The sequence below is a fragment of the Agelaius phoeniceus genome, chromosome 5 (genome assembly GCF_051311805.1).
Source record: "Agelaius phoeniceus isolate bAgePho1 chromosome 5, bAgePho1.hap1, whole genome shotgun sequence".
In the NCBI taxonomy this organism is placed as follows: domain Eukaryota; kingdom Metazoa; phylum Chordata; class Aves; order Passeriformes; family Icteridae; genus Agelaius; species Agelaius phoeniceus.
In genome coordinates, this window is record NC_135269.1 from 58,470,090 (window position 1) to 58,489,185 (window position 19,096).

Genomic DNA, 19,096 nt, shown 5'->3' on the forward strand with positions numbered 1-19,096 from the left:
CTCCCAGCTTTGCAGCAAAATCAACTCCTGCATATACTTTTGGTGGTCTTCTCCACATTTGGCCAAGCAAAATAAGTTTCTTGGTAGAATCTGTTCAAAGACTGGGGAATAGGGGCCCAAAAACCATGGTAAGAAGTCCAGGGTTCAAGGGCTTCCTGTTCTTTCTCTCAAAGCAGGAATGTGCTTCAGCCAGGCCCATAAGAGCTGGCAAACTACTTCTGTTTTTTCCCAGGGCTTCCCTTGCCCTGCACTTGGCATATAAAATACAAACGGATCAACACCAGAATTAGGCTCACTTAACCATGCCCTCTGGATGCTATCAGAATCCAGCTTCTGAAAATGAGTGCTAAATGCTGAAACAGGCCACAACTGGACCCCTGCTTTGGCTCTTCCATTGTGGTATGAAATTTCCCAGTGTTTTAGCTCAATCCCTGCTGGAAAAGCCATGATCTGCCCATTTCATTTAATCCAACAGCCAGCTTTCCACAGCAACAGCCCTGCCTGCATAAGCTGGCTTTGAGTGCTTCCCAGCTGCAAAATGAGTTTTACAATAGCTGACAGCAACTGTGCTGCAATGCAGCTCTAACCTCCTGAACCAACTGAGCCCCAAGCCAATCTGCAAAACGCTGCCTGCCAGGAACCACAGGCAGCTCCACAAGCAGCCAGGGGACCTGAACAGTTTGGATTCTCCACTGACAGTGACAGAAGCTCCTCTACCACAATAGTGAAGGCACAGATAAATACCCCTGACACCACACAAGGCTGCTTCTGCTGCCAATGCTCATGAGAAGCTCTAACAGAGCATAGGAGCATCTTGCTCTAGATATACAGAAGCAGCAGCTGTAAAGTTAGGCCCTATACATACACCCTGATTTAGATGAGAAAAGTAAAATTAGAAAGGATTCTGTTCCTTCTTCCAAGGTTCTTTCTTCTTGAAACTTCTTACTAAATGGCAAACAATGAAACAAGACATGGGTCTGTTTCTTATTAAATACTATTACAGATTTTCCAAGTAACATCAATGGCTTTTAAAATGCATTTTAATCACCTGGAATCTAATGAGAAATATTTTGAAAACTTACTTGAAAGTTGGTTCTGTCTGGGACCAGCCAAAGAGAGAGTGTGTGTTGTAGTGGTCCCCAAGGTAAGTCTTGGAGTCAGGGCACAGTGTCTTTTCCGCCAGGGAACGATCAGAGATGCCTGGGAATGATACAAACCACTGTAAAATCATATACATCACAATTCAGGTCTCTTCATATTTCTACACATTTAGGGGTGAAAACACCAAAATATTTGGGAAGAGGGAAAGCTGAAGTGCTGTACCTGCACTGATTTGAGGTTAGCACATAGCCACAAATACTTGTTTGCACACAGGCACGTGTCCTTGAAGAGGGGAGATGACTGAGTAAACACCGATAATTAATTTCAAGTTCTATGTCCAATAATCCAAAATATCTGTACAGGTGTCATGTATTCAGTAAGTAAGAAAGAAAATTTCTGCTTTGCTGAATTAAGAATATATTATTTTACACAATGACAAATTTTAGTTAACAGCAAAAATATCGTTTAGATGCTGCCTGGTCTTTGATCCCATATCACAGAGATGCTGGAAAAGCCCATTTGGTGCAAAAAAAATTTCCATCTGAAAATGCCTCATGAAGCTCAGCAGGAAATGGGCAGGTCAGATGTTTATACATTTGTTGAGGGTTAGGTTTCCTTCCTTTTGTTCCTTTTAGGGAATTTTTTCCCATAAGCTGCTAGGAAACAGTAATTATTAGGTACCTAAGAAAAACAGGAGTGGCCAAGCTCAGGGGAGGAGGACATCTGGTTGCACTTCTCTTATCTGGAGTTTCTCTGCGAAGGGAGAGACACCACGGGAACTGGGCAGGTAAAGGACGGGGCTGGGGCAGCTGCTGGCGCTTTTCCTCTCGGCTTCGGAGAAGGAAGGTTGGAGCTGCTGCTTGGGGAAGGGAATTCGCTGCTGCTGCCGGAGCCCAGCCCAGAGCTGCTTCTCCTGCCGTGGCGTGAGCCTCTGCTCATGAGAGCAGCCACGGAACTGGGACCATATTAACACCCACCTCACTAAAAGAGGGACCTGTCCCCATCTGTTCAGGATCCAGAGCTCGCCTCTCCCTATCCTGCTGGGAAGCTGGGCCGCCACTGCCCTGCCCCTGCTGCTTCTTCCAGCACTGCGCTAAGTTTTTGCTGCACTGTAGCCCTTCACTCCCTGTCTGCTGAGACATCCTGCCAGCCCATCTTGCTGTTTCCGAGAGTCCTGCTGGGGCAACGGGACCGGCTGCCCAGGGTTGGTGAGGCAAACCCTCTCCTCCATCCCCTCCCTCACCACCACGCGCTGCCCGAGCCCGCGCCACAGCGCCCCTGCAGCCGCGGGGGAGTCACCGCACCTGCCCCGCCTGCCGGCAGCCAGCAGCGCCCCTGCTGGCCGTGCCCGGAACTGCAGGCTGTTAGCGGGTTCCAGGCTCTGTTCATTGTTAATGCTGTAGCTGCTGTTGTTTTGTTTGGCTTGTTAGACATACTAGTAAAGAACTGTTATTGCTATTCTCATATCTTTGCCTAAGAGCCCCTTAATTTCAAACTTATAATAATTTGGAGGGAAGGGGTTTACATTTTCCATTCCAAGGGAGGGTCCTGCCTTCCTTAGGAGACACCTGTCTTTCAAAGCGAGACAACATTATATTTCTTTTTAGAGATGGAGTTGCAAATATTATAAAAGTCTCTCAAAATAAAAAATAAATTCTCAATTTTTTTTTTCATGCTTAATTACGTGCATGCACTATTGTAAATATTTCTCCATGAACAAGCAATCTCCCTGCCTAATTGCACTTCCTGGATGGTTGCAGTTATTATCACAATTTCTCTGTACCTGAAACCCCATTAGCCTCTCAGCCCTGCTGTGCCACTACAGCTACAATCCTTGTGTTTGGATCTTTAGACACAAAGACTCCAGTGTCGGTGATCTACATCAGAAAAAACTTAATTTATAGGCAATTTCCTATTGCCTTCCTAAAAAGTAACTTTGACCTATATGTCTTTGAAGAAGACACTAAGCTTCTGAGGAAAGTCACACTTAATGTCCCAGTGGTTCTTGATTATTAGCCCTATAAATTTAAGGTGGGATAGGAGAGAAAATGCTACCACATGAATCATAGGTTCATGCTTCATTCTTATTCTGAGTATTTTGTATTCTGCCTCAGTAATACTGATTATTTTACAATTGCATATTAATCTTCAGTATAAAGTGTTTTACAGAAAATTGATTTGAAGGACATCTGGCTTAAACCAGAATTTCAAACCATGTAATCATGGTTATAAAATTTAGATAAGGAGGTTGAAGGCTACACTGACAAAAAGCCTGAGGTTCTGAGACTGGGACTTACACAGATGAAATCACCTAAGACAATAGTGAGCTCCCAAAACTCTGCTAAGCCCAGGAAGGTCCTAATATCTTACTGGACTAAACAGCTTAGGGCACCTCTCATACCTACATAAGTCAAGGGCTTGGACAGCTATGAACAGGCACCTATTCTAGAAAGTGAAACAGAAAAGAAAGCCCTTAAACACTGGTTTAAAATAGGTTCCCTACATGTTGGGATGTAATACCTAGGGCTCCTGGCTGCAGAAGGAAGATCAATACTAGGAAAGTCTCTAGGAAGACCTTAGAGCAGCCTTCTGGTACCTGAACAGGACCTACAAGAAACCTGGAGAGGGACTTTTTAAAAGGGCATGGAGTGATAGGACAGAGGGTAATGGTTTCAAGAGAGCAGGTTTATATGAGATACAAGGAAGAAATTCTTTCCTGTGAGGGTGGTGAAACTCTGAAACAGGCTGCCCAGAGAAGCTGTGGATGCCCCATGCCTGGAAGTGTTCAAGGCCAGGATGGATAGGGTTTTGAGAAAGCTGGTCTGGTGTCCCTGCCCATGCTAGGGGGGCTGGACAAGGTTGGTTTGAAGGTCTCTTCTAACACAAACCCATCTACGATTCTGTTATATTATTCTAACACTGCTAGTCACTAGCAGAAGCAGGGGCATATGTGCATGAGTCAAGGCAGAGAAACTGGGCTCAAAACACTCCTGTCTTCAGTATCTCTCAGTGTCCTTATATGTCATGCAGGCCTCTAGGTCTGAGTCCCTCCTGGTGGCTCAGACATCAATGCTAATCTTCACAAAGCTCAGCTGCAGCTGCATGGCTCAGCTGCATGGGCTCACTCTCAATCCTCTATTTGTGATGTAAAGGGAGCTCTGCTCTTTTGCCCAGTTTACCCAGTGTCTCACATCTTTTATGCAGCTCTGAAGGCCGACCAAAAAATGAAGGTAATTTAAGGCAAAGGGGGAAATTCTCATCAGTTCCTGGGCTTTGGTCAAGACCCACAGGATAAGTATGCAGTGGTTACCCAATAAAGAGAGCAAACACCAAAATCATCATTAAAAGCTCTCCTGCTTTCAAAAATTCACAATCTCTTTCTAATATTTTATCATGTTTTTGATATGTTTATGTTTCTCTCATATTCAAAATTAAAAAAAAAAAAGAATTGCCATTTAATAAAGAAAATTTAGAATTCTCATGAGACTACAAAAGCCTGAAGGGGAAAAGGGGACATTTCCAATACTCCACTGCCAATACTCCAACCCTCATGTATCAGCTTCCTATTGCATATTAACATTGCTCAGGCAGCTGGGCTTTCCTGGGGAAATGTTGGCTGGATTAACTACCACACCACTGGCAATAATCATAGGTACTCATGGCCTCCTGGGGAAGAATGAGCATATCATTAACTCAGCTCCTGGAAGAGAATTTTCCATTCCTGTAAGTTTCCCATAGTCTTAGACGTTTTAAAACTTATTTTTAGCCTGTTTCTAGTAACACAGTGAAAATTTCTTTCCAAAGAGAAAGGAAATATATTGAACTAAGGCACCATCTCCCTTGTCAAAGTTTGTGAGAAGGCCATCTCTGAGACTAGCAATGGCAAGGGTTACTTCAGAAGTCTGTAGCTGAGTTATCGTATATAGGTATCTTGCCCTTTTTCTGATGTGGACCAGTTGCCCAGAGAATGGCAAGAAAGGTAATTTTTCTAGTCCTGTTATGAGGCAGAACCTTGGACAGAGGAACATGATTGTTTTTGATACTCCAAGAAAACTGAGCCACTGGAGCCTTAAACAAATATGTAATTGAACTTACAGAACAGACAGGGAAAGATGGAAAATCAGAGAATGGAATTTTTTTTTTCTCCTAAAATAGAGCCTATCCAGGTTTAAAACAAAACAAACAAGAAAACCAAAGAAACAAAAAAACAGCAATGAAATTATAACATTAATGTTATTCTAAAATATAATATAATATAAAATAGGAATAAAAACATAATATTAATAAATAATTCATGGCAATGAAATTGTACTTACTAGGAATGTAAGGAGGGTTATTGATTTCAGTATCAGCACATCCAGGTATCTGGCCTCTCATGAAATTGGATGGTTCGTTCATATCCTTTAATAAAGAGAGTAAGACACATGAAAATCTTCATTTTCTTTTTTATAAGAAGGAAGGGCAGATATAATGGGACATACAATCCAGATGCCATCGTAGTCAAGGACGTCCTTGAACTCCAGACACAACTGGGTCCACCATTCCACTGTCCTGGGGTTGCTGTAGTCAGGAAACACACAATCTCCAGGAGGCCAGGCCTAGGGGTTACAAAAATGTAAATCCTGGTTATTTTCCCATTTCTATTACACTGCTGCTTTATTGTTTTGAAGCAGCACTAGACAAAATGCATCACAAAACTAAAAAACCCACCTGCCCAACAGCAGGAGTCACGCCATCAGAGTTGTTCACCCACACTCCCATTTCCTGGCCAAGTTCATAAGGTCTGTAAGTGCCTGGCTCCTCATCCTTGGCTATGAAAGGGTCCTGAAAAGAGTGATCACACTTCCTTTATTGAAATCCCAGAGGTAACAATTAATCTTCTGTTTTATATTTTATAAAAATTTGTGTTATGTTTTCTTAATGCTGATTGCAAAAATATTGGAAGAAAACAGCATTAAAATTTAATAGGAGTTGAGAGCACATAATTTAGAAAAAGTCATTAAGGCTATGTCATGAGTATTTCTTGTGTAAGGCAAAAGCAACGTGAAATTACTAAATACAGTCACTTTTATTTTTTATGAGACTTTCTATGTTCAAATTATTTTAAGAGAGGCACTAGACTTTTACTCCCCCTGCACCAAGGTCTCTGCTGTGGCTGGGTGCTGTGCTGGACATTCCCACACTGGAGCACCTCTGGGTTTCCTCCAAGGCAATCCATATTCCAGCTGCCTCAGCACCAACAGCTCAACGCTGGAATAACTAAAACTTTTCAAGGGGCTTGAAGCTGGGCACATCCAACCTCAAAAGGGCCTCTTTAGCCCTCCATTCCAAACCAATGTTGGACAAGGATGTGTTATGCCAGTCTGACACAGAGAGCCCAATTCACACCTGCCTGTGGGGCCTTACACCTCTGCTCTCCCCAGGCACCAGGAGCACAGCATTTTACACCCCACAGCTTGTTCCTGCCCCTTCCCACTGCTTGGGGTGGTCACCACCTCCCACTGCTGCCCCTGATATTGATACCAACAACTCCTCTGCCTCAGGATGACCATCAGTAGCCACCAAGCGGGTACAAAGAGAGCCTGATCAGCTCCTGGGGAACCACAGAGGCCCACCCACCATCCTGGAAGTAATAAAATTAAGAATACTTTGAGATGCCACTGAATGAAGAGGTACTTTGCAAATCTGCCCAGCATTCAGCTGCAGCCAAAAGGAGGTAAGTGCACTTTGTAATACATCCCTAATTGGAAGCAACTATCTGCTTTGTGTTTTTTAGAACACATAAAGACTGCAGCCATTTTATTAGGGAATTCTTTACTTTCTCCTTAGAAAATCTTACTGTCTCAGGTTCTGCTCTAGGCAAAACCTTTCAGTTATGAAACACAATGGAGAAAAACAGCATTGAAACAATTCTTCCACTTAGTTGTAGCTTCTGCAATAATTTAAGTGAACTTGAATCAAAATGTGATAGAAGTCTAACTAGTAAATGTCTTAAAAAGAAAAAAGTATCAGACCCCAAATGGTAAGTTGCTTTAAAGGCTTGTTTTAAATCTCATGTAAATATGTGAATTAATTGCCTGATTTACTTGTGAGCTCTCTGATAAGCATAGCCCTGGTGAGGGAAGTATATTCTCCATGCCTCAACAACAAAAGCTACAGCTAAATCCCTACTTTAAGTCCAAAATTTTGTTTATCTAGCTCTATTGTCACCTCCATAAGGACTGTAAGCGTCCATTACATTTTTAACTTGTTCAATAGTCCAACTTTGCAAAAGAGAAAACTGTCCATCTGCAATAATTATCTTATAATTGTGGTAAAGATGTCTCTCAAGGGACATGAAGGCTAAAAAAAGTCAGCCTAATTAGCTACTCCTAATGCAAACTTATGGTTTCCTTCAGCTGAAAGGTTGTTCCAGAGCATAAATCGAATATATTATGCAGGTTTAGTATTGCCCTAAAGAAAACAAAAGCTGTCCATGCCTGCAAGGGTTGTTTGTGGGGAAGGAGTTTCATGCCTGTTAAATCTTCACTCATCGTTTTAGCATTTAAGGGAAGAAGTGCTGAGCATCCTTAACTCCAGCTGACTGCCTGAAGACCTGTGAGCCCCCAGCACATACCCAGACTGATGCACTTCCTCCTGCGGCCCCATCCCAATCATATATTTTGATGCACATCCATAAAAACTCATCTCTGGAAATTTTTGGCTCTATAGCTCACACAATTGGACTTAAAAATGTTAAAGATATCGAGCATTATTTTGAATCATGTGCATGTTGCTCTTGACTTTCAAGTATTTAGTCACTTATGTCATTCCTAGCTGTTTCTATTCTTAATATGACTTAATAGACAGTATGCAAGGTGTTTCATTAAAGATCCTCTTTAGTAAAAATGTTTATAATTTTTCAATGTACTCCTTGTTACTTTAGAACATCTTTGTTTCTAAAGAATATATTTGTTCTGACATGGCTGAAACATGCACAATATTTAGTGCAATGATGATGACCAGGTGCTGACATGCAAAGTCACAATTTCCCCTAAGTAGAGGTGGCCTCTGAAAGAGATTAGGAGAGAGAAGAGCTGAAGGGCTGCATTAGAGGCTCCAGTAATGGAGCCATGCTACTCTCAAGGGGACCATAGTCACAGAGGGCTCCCAGCACAGGGTGCAAGCCTGGGGAGCAGACCTGCTGCTGGTGTGGCACCAGCAAGCACAGTGATGGTGGCACAACTGAGATCAGGGTCCCATCCTCAGGCAGGTGGCCAGTGTCAGTACTGCTGGCTGTCAGGATCTGTGCTTTGCTTGTGACCAAAGTGGTCTTGAGATGATAGATTGAACCCATTCCCTAAATCCATTTACCAGAAGTTTTCCATGACACTAACTGGCTGTCAGAGCCCATTTCCTGAAATCATCATGAGAGAGGCAACAATCTGCTATATTTGGAGAACTCACCAATTCCTGTCACTACCCAAAGGGAATCTAAATAGAAAATTGTTTTTTCGGTATCCAACTGGATTACACTTGCCTTGATTGCACCCACTGTGACTTGGGAATGAAACCCTTCACACTGCTCCAGCTCCCAACTCAACTTAGGGGAATACTTTACATCACTAAAGAATCCTAACAGACAAATTTTGACAGAGATATCAGCAACTGTAATAAAGTGAAAATAGAAAACGTCAGTACCAGTGCAACCTATACTTCTCATTAACTTTTAAACAATGAAGGACAGACTGGCTCAGCTTTTGTTCTTTTTCCACAAGCTTGGCTAAAGAACTAGAGCAGAAGACAGGCCTCAGTTACAGATTAGTGGAAGGATGAAAGAAAGGCTTCCTATCTGGATTCCCATTAGCTCATTGCATGAATTAAGAGTTGCTATGTTCCTTGTATCTGTCTAACAGCTGAATTGATACAGCAACACCTTCCTGCACTGCTGCAGAATGTGCCATCTGAGAAACTGAAAGGGCTTTAAAAATGTTGTTGAAGTCAAACTCATAAGGAAGAAGGTAGCTCAGCCACTGAACCACAACTGCTTGCCTGTAGCCTCATATCCAGTAGCAAGTGCAAAACAACTGGAGACATCCCAACAGTGATGAAAAAGAGATGACTACCATGTATTTTCTGAAGGGCAAGAGTGCATAGGAAGAGCTACCCCAAACTCCTGGTATTTTGCTCCTATATTAATGCTTTGCAAACTATTTTGAGATAAACCAATAAATAGGCATGTGGTATTTAATGTTACAGCTCTAAGAGATTAGATCATTTTCAGAGTAGTATTGAGGTTACAGAGAGCCTAAACTGCCTAACAGTTAGAAAGAGCAATCAGTCCTGACAGCACATGTGCTCACTACTCCTTAGTTATTTACAATGATGTATCCATTTAATTTGGGTCTATTTTTGTCTTAAAGTTTCTTTCCATCAAAGTGACTTAGTAATCTGTTACTATTTAAATGCTGTGCCTTGAACCTTCACTGATGAAAACTGATTTCACTGCTGCACCCCCGAGCTTCTCAGAATGGAACCTTCAGGGGAAGGCATCTTTAGGGACAAAGGGCTAGCAAGCAGCATTCACTGTATGCATACTGCTGTATGCAAGCAGCATTCACTCTATGCATACTGCTGTTTCCATTATCAATATGAAATTGATCACTTGGGCTGCATGGTTTTGTTTGAGAGTCCTAGTAGTAAATGGAATTACAGTGCACCAAAGCAAAGATTAGGCAAATAATAAAAGGTATGTTTAAGGAAACTATCAGAAAACTCACAATTAAAAAGAAAACACTGATATAGCTATCTGTGGTGCTGACTAATCCACCATCCTCAGTAATGTTTTAAACTTCAAAACAAACTGTGAGAAGAAAATAAGGATAGGAGGGAGGCACTTCTGCCTTTATCTATCTATTTAACAAGATAATGTGATTTTTAGATGAGAAAACTGCAGTAGCTCTTGTTTATCTTGACTCCAGATAAACCAGCAAGTGTATTTGTGAAAGAGCAGCTGTACCACAATTCAGGACTCTGCAGTTCATGCTTTCTCTCTACAAGCCTTATTTTAAAAAGACTGGTTTGACTTAGGATCCAAACAAGGGGACCTGTCCATCGTGATTCAGTTGGATTAACTGAATCCCAGTCTCCTTAAAAGCATGAGCCATCAATATAATTGCAGGTAAATGTGTTTGTTTAGCCTAGCAGAGAAAGGCTGAGGGAGAATACACTTATTTCAATCAGTCTATAAAGAAAGAAAATAGAAGGGTGAGAGACTGGCAGTTGGAGGTAAAGACAAATAAGTAGTAGCCAAATGAATGTAGTATCCAAATGAAAGATATAAACTCACCATTTAGGTAGAAAACATATTACAAATCTACAGTTACAGCAAAAAGTGCTGAGAGGAGCCCTGTGGGATTGTCTCCTCCTCCTCACCCTGTGGCTGCAGGTCAGCTCAGCCATGCCTGAGCCATGCCTGATCCATCTGCAGGGTCTGTTCACAGCACCCACCTGGGGAGGGACCCTGGCCCCAGCAGCTGTCTGTTGCTCAGCTCACCTTGCTGACAGGCAGCTTTACCCTAACGTTTGCCCTGAATCTGTCCTGCTGCAGTTTAAAATGCTTTTCCTCTTATCCTGCCCCCAGTGGTTATGGAGAGCAAATTGCAGCCTGCTCTGGGGAGTGCAGCCCTCCTACTGCTAAGCTGCTGGGGGACACTGGAGAGCAAGATCTTGTGAATTTATAAATGGATTTTATTTGATTTCCTAATTTATTTTCACCTTTACTTAAATTTCGATTAAATTGGTCTCCAGTGTCCTTGCTGCCATTGGTGCTCACTTAGCTATTGTGACAGAGTCATTTTGGCACAAGGACACGTATAGGGAAGTGCTGGAGAGAAACAGCAAATTTTGTTGGAAAAATTTACTGGGGAAGATGGAAAACTCCAATTTTCACTTGTATCCCAATTAATTCATTTGTCCGTGTGCCAATTTTGGTCAGAGGTTCAACATACATTTTCCACAGATTTGCAGACAAGTAATCATCTCTCACATTAACATAGATAAAAAGTAAGTACAAAGAAACATGAATTGTAGTTAGTATATTCCAGAGTGATTAGGAATAGAATTTTTTCCACTATTCAGCTATTTTTGTATATGTACTAAAATAATTTGTTCATTTCAGGGAAAGAATTATATGAAAGCAATGTCAACTCAGAGGCAAAATTTCTCATAACTGAGTGGGAAAAAAGTGACAGAGAATTAATGTTTTGATATAGAGATGATACTGGTAGAGAGCTATTGAATAAAGACAACACTTCTAAAAATTAAATCTGTGAGAACTTTTTCTTCAGCTCTTCTCAACATATGAGAAAATGGAAAATCTGCTACACTGTGTTAGCACCTAGGTACTGCTATGAAGACTATGTCGGGAATAGTTTTTATAAATGGAGAAATAATTAGCAACATTTTTAATTTACCAGAATCAAAACGTTGTGCTTTCCGTTCTTCTTCATCTCCTTTATGAACTCTGGGAGACCAGCAAAATTCACTTTATCATAGGTAAAGTCCAGGCGACGTTCCATGTAGTCAATATCATAATGTTGGACGTCCTAAACATTTTTCAAGTAAAAAATTACATTATTACTTCTTCCAGCTCTGGAGTTCTCAGACAGGGAAGACATGGATCTGTTGGAGCAAGTCTAGAGGAGGGCCACAAAAATGATCACAGGGGCTGGAGCACCTCTGCTATGAGGACAGGCTGAGACAGAGAGGGCTGTTCAGCCTGGAGAAGAGAAGGTTCCAGGGAGAACTTACTGAAGCCTTTAAATACCTAGAGGGGCTTATAAGAAAGTTGGAGTCAGACTTTTTTGTAGGGTCTGTAGCAATAGGACAAGGGGTGGTGGTTGCAAACTAAAGGAGGGTAGATTCAGACTAGATATAAGGAAGGAGTTTTTTACAATGAGGTGGTTGCACCCCAGGTAGATGGTGAATGCCCCATCCCTAGAAACATTGAATATTAAGTTGGATGGGATTCTGAGCAACCTGATTTAGTTGAAGATGCTCATGCTCATTGCAAGGCATTGGATTAGATGGCCTTTAATGGTCTCTTCCAGCTCCAAGTATTCTATGATTCTATAACTGAAGTATTTGATACAGAAATTAGAATGCATGCAATGGTATTTCTGAAAGGCAACTAATGTATGTAATGAAACCTAAGAGACTGTAATTGTAATCCTAGCAGTGGACTACAAAAAAATGTAGAAGCCCTAGTTTAGCAACTATTTTGCAGTGATCTGCATCAGAAGTTTGTTTTCCATTATTTGTTTTTAAAATGCTAGCACCTCATACTGCAAAACAGCAAATCCACACCAAAATCACCTGCTATGCAGCCAAGAGCAGCACTTAAACATCATGTTCACAGCCCACTTTAAATGTTCTTTTCAGCATTACGAAGATATTACATGCAAACCCACTACAGAAGATTATGAATGTCCTTTTATTCTACAATTCTCTCTGTAAGATAATTACTTTTCCTCCATTATAATTTTATTCACTTCAGAGTGCAAGGTTAGCACCCACAGTGAAAGATTCATACTCACATATGGGATGTCATAGCGCTTCATGCGGTCGACAGTTTCCTTGAGAACATCAAGGCTGTTATAGCCCCAGCGGGAGAGCTGGAATCCCAGAGCCCAGTAGGCTGGCATGTGTGGGCGTCCAATGGCCTGCAGCAGCAGTGAGGAACACAGAAACACAAGGGTGAGAGGAAAAGAAGTTACTCTGAAACGCCAGGAGAGGCTTCCAGATCACTTAAAGCACAAAGGCCAGGGCACAGGCATCACACCCCCATTAAATACCCATTCCTTTCTCTGAGTGGCTCTTGGCGCTTCTCCTGGTGGATCCTTGCCCTTCAGAGAGACTCCAACAACACCAGCACTGAGCATCACTTCTAAGGACACCCTGGTGGAGGAGACAGTGTATAAAAGCCAGGCTGATGTCAAACGTGGTCTCAGCCTCTGCACAGCAGCATGTACCCTCACTTACAGGGCACATGCCAGCAGAAATCCAGTGTGGAGCCTCATGCCACCTGATCCACAACAAGTCCACAAACTCCTTGGCCAACAGAAGGCAAATCTCCAACCACACACAGCAACATAAGCTTTGCAAACTTCTCTTGCCACATCCAGCTGAACTAACTTATCAAGAGTCTGATCTTTATTTGAGCTCTCTGAAGTTTTAATCATATTTACACACCAATCTGATGAAACTCAGTTACTTATGGCTGACTACTGTTATTGCTGGCCCACATCCTTGTGTTGCCAGGCACTGACAACCCTCTTCAAGGCCAGACTTACTGTTTGGTCCTGAAATTCTCAACTGAAACACAAGGTAATGAGTTAAATATGATTTATAAATATTTGATTTCCACTGTCTGAATGTAATCCATCTGTAAATGGCATGAGGAAACTCAATTGAGAGCACAGGGAAGCAAGGCATCCTGCTCTGCTTCCCCCGGTGAGCGCTGCTGTGGTAACCTGGGATGAGCAGTGGGCAATTAGAATGTGTCTGTTGTACAAATAAGCTGAAGTCTGGCTTTGTCTCATAAGGACACACCAGTGTTTTCTGGGGCACATCTTCTGAAATCCTTACTTCAGTTAAATCCAATGAAACTAACCTTTGATTTATATTTCCAACACCTTTGCAGGCAATACATGAAAATCTAGTAGCTAATAAGCACCTATGACTTATTAATCAGCTGCAGCTATTGTCCCCCTTTGACTAAATAATGGTCCCTCCCTTATTTCCTTGTGTATCTCCATAGTTAGGTAATTATGCTGAAAAGTGAAAAACAACAAAACTTGCATATTGGCAGCTAAACCCCATCTACTTCAAATAAATAAAACAAGGCACTTCTGGCAGCCTGTATCTATTGCATTGCTAAGCTCTCTGGACATGCAGTGCATGAAGGCACACCTTCCTATGGGATTTTCTCTAGGAAGTATGACCTGGGAAAGCAAGGCTGAGCTTGAAATTGCTCTAAAATACATCACAAGCTAGAGCATCAGTACACAGATGTACAAAGTGCATCAGACAGAAAACCACATGTGGGAGAGAGGCAGAGAAAAGCTGAGGATGCTTTTAATGCCCCTGAGCTGGGAAACACATAGGGTAAATTGCTTCCAAACAAGAAATGCTTGGGAACACACAGCCAAACATTACAAATTTGGCTACAGTGTGCCTTCACTTGTTGGGATGCTGCTGTTTCACATAAGCAGAAACATAAAGAGGCCATAACCACTGGTGAGGTTAATGCTTTGGGTGTCTCCAGGAGGGACACTCCAGCTGATCAGCACAGTTGCCCCATACACCTGCTGCTTGTCCTGTCCAACCAGACTTAACTTTCCTGATCCTCCTCAGTATCTACTTCTCCTCCAATTCAGCTGGAGGCTGGGGTAATTAGAAGAAGTGGGAGCAGCTCTCAGCAGTGTGTTCCTGCCACAGAGGCACTCAGCTTCCACTGCACACTGCTGTGCCCTTGCCAGGGCAGGCCCTGAACAGAAAAAGGTGGTGCCTACCATGTAGGGGGAGGCCAATGGGCAGACATGCCATAACTACCCTGGAGCTATCCCATCTCCTTGCACATGTCACCAGTTTTTTTTCTGGACACATCTGATCACCCAGACCATCTTTCAAGCTCTGCTGGAGAGCTGAATGGGGTGTGATGGCTCAGGACAATCTCCCAGACACCTTGTGAGCCAGCACCAAGGTGTCCAACACAGCATGGCAAACCTCAGGGCAAGAAGTCTTCTTCTCTGGCACATCCACACTCACCACGTTAAGGATAAATTCATCTGAGGAGGCAGCACAGCTTGTTTGAGACCAGCAAAGGCTGCAGGATGAGCTTTGTGAACCCACCATTTTGTGCTCCTAAAGCAGATGCATATTTTGCCCTTGCTTTCTCTACTGGAAACAGAGAATGACCTCTACAAACAAGGTTAAAAAAACAGACCAAAACAAAAGAACTCCCTAATGAAATAAAATGCTTTGTGCACAGGCTTCTCATCTTGGACAAGAGAAATAGGGAAAACTGGCTGATAAATATTAATCCTGCAGTTCAATGCAGAGCCCTGTGCCCTGGCAGGATGTCTGCATGGCATCTGCTGCCTCTTCCCAAGCAGGCTGGGAAATGGGAGAGGGGGAACCAGCCTGGGCAGATGCAGTGGGAGCTGCTGAGCAGCTCTGCCCTGGGTCCTGTGATACCCAGGTCACTCCTGCCTGGGGAGGACAGCCTGGGACATTGCCAATACAGTGCATTTCAAGAGTTGGATGGGGATTGGCTTCTTCCCCATGTCCTATCAAGCATGCAGGTGGAGAACAGGGGGGCTGGAGGTGGAGCTGTGGCCCCTGGTGTTTCAGTCAGAGCCCTTCCAAAAGGGCATGTCCCCAGCACTGGGGCACTGGAGCTTGCTGGGGTTCACCTGCTCACCCCTATGGGATGGTGCTGTGTCATTCTGGACCACAGAGTGAGACAGTATTTTGTGACAGCATCCCTTGAGGAGCTTGGGATTATAGCTGAACCAACAGAAAAATATCTACCTTGCAAGGAAGATATTAAGCTTTTAAAGCAATTAGTTCTCTAGGTTCACCAGGCTGGTGCATCTATGGTGAGCTTAATTGAAACCAACAGAACATTTGAAGAGGAAGGATGAAAACAGGGCAGCTGGGAAAACAAATGTTCTTTTTTCTAATTATGCTGTGGACTCTCTCTAATGGATCCCCCTGAAGCTTCCTGATAAAGTAACTGACATATGGTACCCACTCACAGATGGATCAGCAGAGGCAGGAATGTAATTTTGCAAACCTGAAGACTCAAGTTGGATTTGATATATATTTAGGATCTACTTAATTCATACAGATTGCATTCTGCATACAAATGATCAGAAAGTGCAGCAGCCAGAGAAAGCCTGCTTGGCAAAACTGACTCCCATAGAATCAGAAAAGGTAGATGGGGTACGGCAGGAGAACTGAGGGAGGAAAACATACAAACAGCAAACATATGGAGTATCCAAAATGAAGGGGGGGAAAAAGCACAAAGCTATGGTAGTGCAGAACCAGTAAAAACAAAAGATCCTATTTTCTGTTCCAGAATTCTTCCTGCACTTGCTTCTTAAATAACTCCTGGTGTTTAATAAATTCACTGTTAGTTTTTGCATGTTTACATAATTTAGCATTATGTGTATTTTTTTCACTTTTTTCAGAGCCACCTGAGAGCTGATGTATTGAGGAGGTACCCTGGAAACATTTTGTGGTAAGAATGAAGTTCAGTGGAAACAAGTATATCTAACAGATAAAATCTGTATCTAGGGAGCAGGTGATCTGTACTCATTTTCTCTGTGTTGGATTATTGGAGAAATAATGTTATTAATATAAGCATCAATGATATGTACTAGGTTATAAATTCTATAGAGTAAATCAGGATCCTGTTCTGTTAACACTATGACCAAAGACTTTGATGAGAGAGAGACAGATGCAGAGTTATGCCCATATATAACAGAGGCTGGAGAGAGGTTCTCTTTCCTGTGCTCACAAAGGAGCTAACATGTCCTGCAATGCATATTGCTAATCTCACACCCTAATTAGCCACATAAAATGATTTCTGAAGCTTGATATTTGCTTCAACTCCCTTTCTTCAAAGAAGAGTTATAGGAGGAAACTGTAAAACCCAAGTGGGCTAATGCACTGGGTTTAGTGTTTCTGTATGGCTAAATTCCACAGGTGGTCCCATGGCCCACATATCTGTATCCAGCTCATCTGCTATGACTAAGACAAACAGCTGAGTGCTGTGGGCACCCAGTCAGTTAGAGGGCAACCTTCACTCAAAGTCTGCTAACAGAAGCTAAGCTTTGATTTAGGAGAGCAAAAAGAAAGGCCCTGCAGCTGCTGAACCATAAAGAAGATGCTCACAACCTCAGGAATATAAAATTTTAAGGATTTTCAATGCCAAGGTCTTAAGATATTGGGTTTTTTCTGCACAAAACAATTATCAGTTGTTTATTCCTTCTTGGGGAATTCAGCTGCAAGACTCACTGAATCATCTGTGATAAGATCAATGTACAAGCAGGTTCCCCATGTTAGCCCTCCAATGGGAGAGTGCACTAGAGACCTCTGAGGTCCCTTTCACCTGTAACTAGCCCACACTTCTGTAAGGAGGAAGCAAACCAGCAATTTTCTCTCCAAACAGAATCAGGAGACTTACAGTATGCTCACTTACAGCTTGTTATTGGATAATTTGGGATAAAATAACAAATTCAGGGCCTTTACTCAAGAGCTATTAAATATCTGTTTTTTGAACCCTGACATTCCTGAGCATCTTGTTTTGGAGCTCACACACTACTGCTGTGCACTGTTGGTCTGTTCTGAAAGGCCACCAGTGGCCTTGGCAATGTTGGCCTGTATTAATTGTGACTGCAGAGCCTCAGCCAGGCTCAGGTGAGTGCCTGAACTCTTTAGCTTGTTACTGCTTTTTCTAACCCTCCTGCAAATGGAGGTGTTTGCTGTTAAAAGTGAGATTTGTGTTACATAACTGTTCTGCACACCAGATCTCTTCTGCAGCAGGAGAAAAATGTGATCACTGTCATAGAGAGAGAGCTGTACAGGACAATCTCAGATGTCTTAGATGTGGCAGGAGTAACACCCCACACAGCTGGGCTCAGGGACAGGAGGGAGCAGAAGAATTGGGCTGGAGGCTGCTCCTTCCCATGGGACCATGCCCAGCACAGACCCCATAGCTGCAGCTCACCTCTGCTCCATGCAGCACACAGCAGAGGGACAGAGGTACCAGCATTCACCCTCTGCTCCCTTCTCACACCTTGCCTCACTCTTGGAGCCCATTTAAAGCAGATTATGCTTGGCCAGGCTGGCATCCAGGACCATCACAGCTTTTGCTGTTATCTATCCTCACTCCAAGGATGCAGAGAGGCTGGTGACTCTGGCAGAGCAGCTCCAATCAACCCTGATCACCACACAGAGAGCCAAGAGCCCTGCTCTTGGCATAGCCTGGACCCAGCAGCTCTGGCCAAGAGTCTGTGGTCACCCTAGGTGCTGGTGACAACCTGGAGAGGTGTGTGGGGAAATCCTGCATTCTCCAGAGGCCAAATAAAGAGCTTTGTTACAAAGCTGTCCTAACTCACTGGTTTGTAGGGAGCCACATGAAAGCCCAGAGCAGAGCTAAGCTCCTAAACCTCACAGAAAAAAACATAGCAGGGGCAGAGAGGAGGCTCAGATACTGAAGTGGCACTGAAGGCAATGGCACAAAACATTTGAGAAAGGTGCAAAGCAATTTGCTCTGGAAACTTCTCCCTTGTTCTCACCAGCTGTGCACCTGCTGGCACCTGGCCACCCTGCCACACCAGTGGGGCCATTTTTGAGGGGTCCTTGCAAAAAGCAGTGGCTGGGGCAGACTTGCTCAGGAGGGAGGCAGGTGCTATTCCACCGAGAAGCTCTGCAGCAGTGCAGCCTGGTCCCAGCAGGGGCCCCTGCAGCCAGGAGCTCCCAAAACACCGGTTTGCAGAGGAGACCCATGCAAACAGCTCAGAGAGTCGAGCCATGCTGCTGAGCAGTGCTCTGCAGACATCAGTCACACTTCTCCTTTCTAGCCCTTTTCTTTCCCTACAGCATGGCAATGACTGCACAGGGAAAATCCTCTCAGTGTGACAGAAAAGACAATTGAAAAATAAAGTCTTTTCTGTCTCCTTCACCTTCCCACATATCTTGTACATAAAAGCCAAATTATTACCCTAGAGACTAATAATATGGTAAGTGTAACATTTTTGACCTTGGAATTTCAGGATGTTTACTGAAGAACTTATTATTTCACATTGAAATTACTAACATGCATTCTTTAAGATTCCCTAGAGAGTTGAGCACAAGCTCAGAGAATACAGAACAGGATTTTTTTGTCCTGGCATGTGACATGTCTCATTAGGAGACACCCACTGCTCTCCTTTACTTTGTTTTC

General features: G+C 43.1%; 1 protein-coding gene across 1 annotated transcript in view; it reads right to left on the reverse strand.

Annotated features, from left to right (window-relative positions):
* LOC129119334 (sucrase-isomaltase, intestinal-like) overlaps positions 1-19,096 on the reverse strand; it is a 58,874-nt gene that overhangs the window by 24,634 nt on the left and 15,144 nt on the right. The window contains exons 7-12 of the mRNA XM_077178012.1: positions 12,678-12,803; positions 11,556-11,687; positions 5,812-5,925; positions 5,583-5,699; positions 5,418-5,502; positions 1,083-1,200 (exon numbers count right to left, since the gene is read on the reverse strand). Coding sequence (XP_077034127.1) covers positions 1,083-1,200; positions 5,418-5,502; positions 5,583-5,699; positions 5,812-5,925; positions 11,556-11,687; positions 12,678-12,803 — 692 coding nt within the window. The remainder of the gene's footprint in view (positions 1-1,082; positions 1,201-5,417; positions 5,503-5,582; positions 5,700-5,811; positions 5,926-11,555; positions 11,688-12,677; positions 12,804-19,096) is intronic.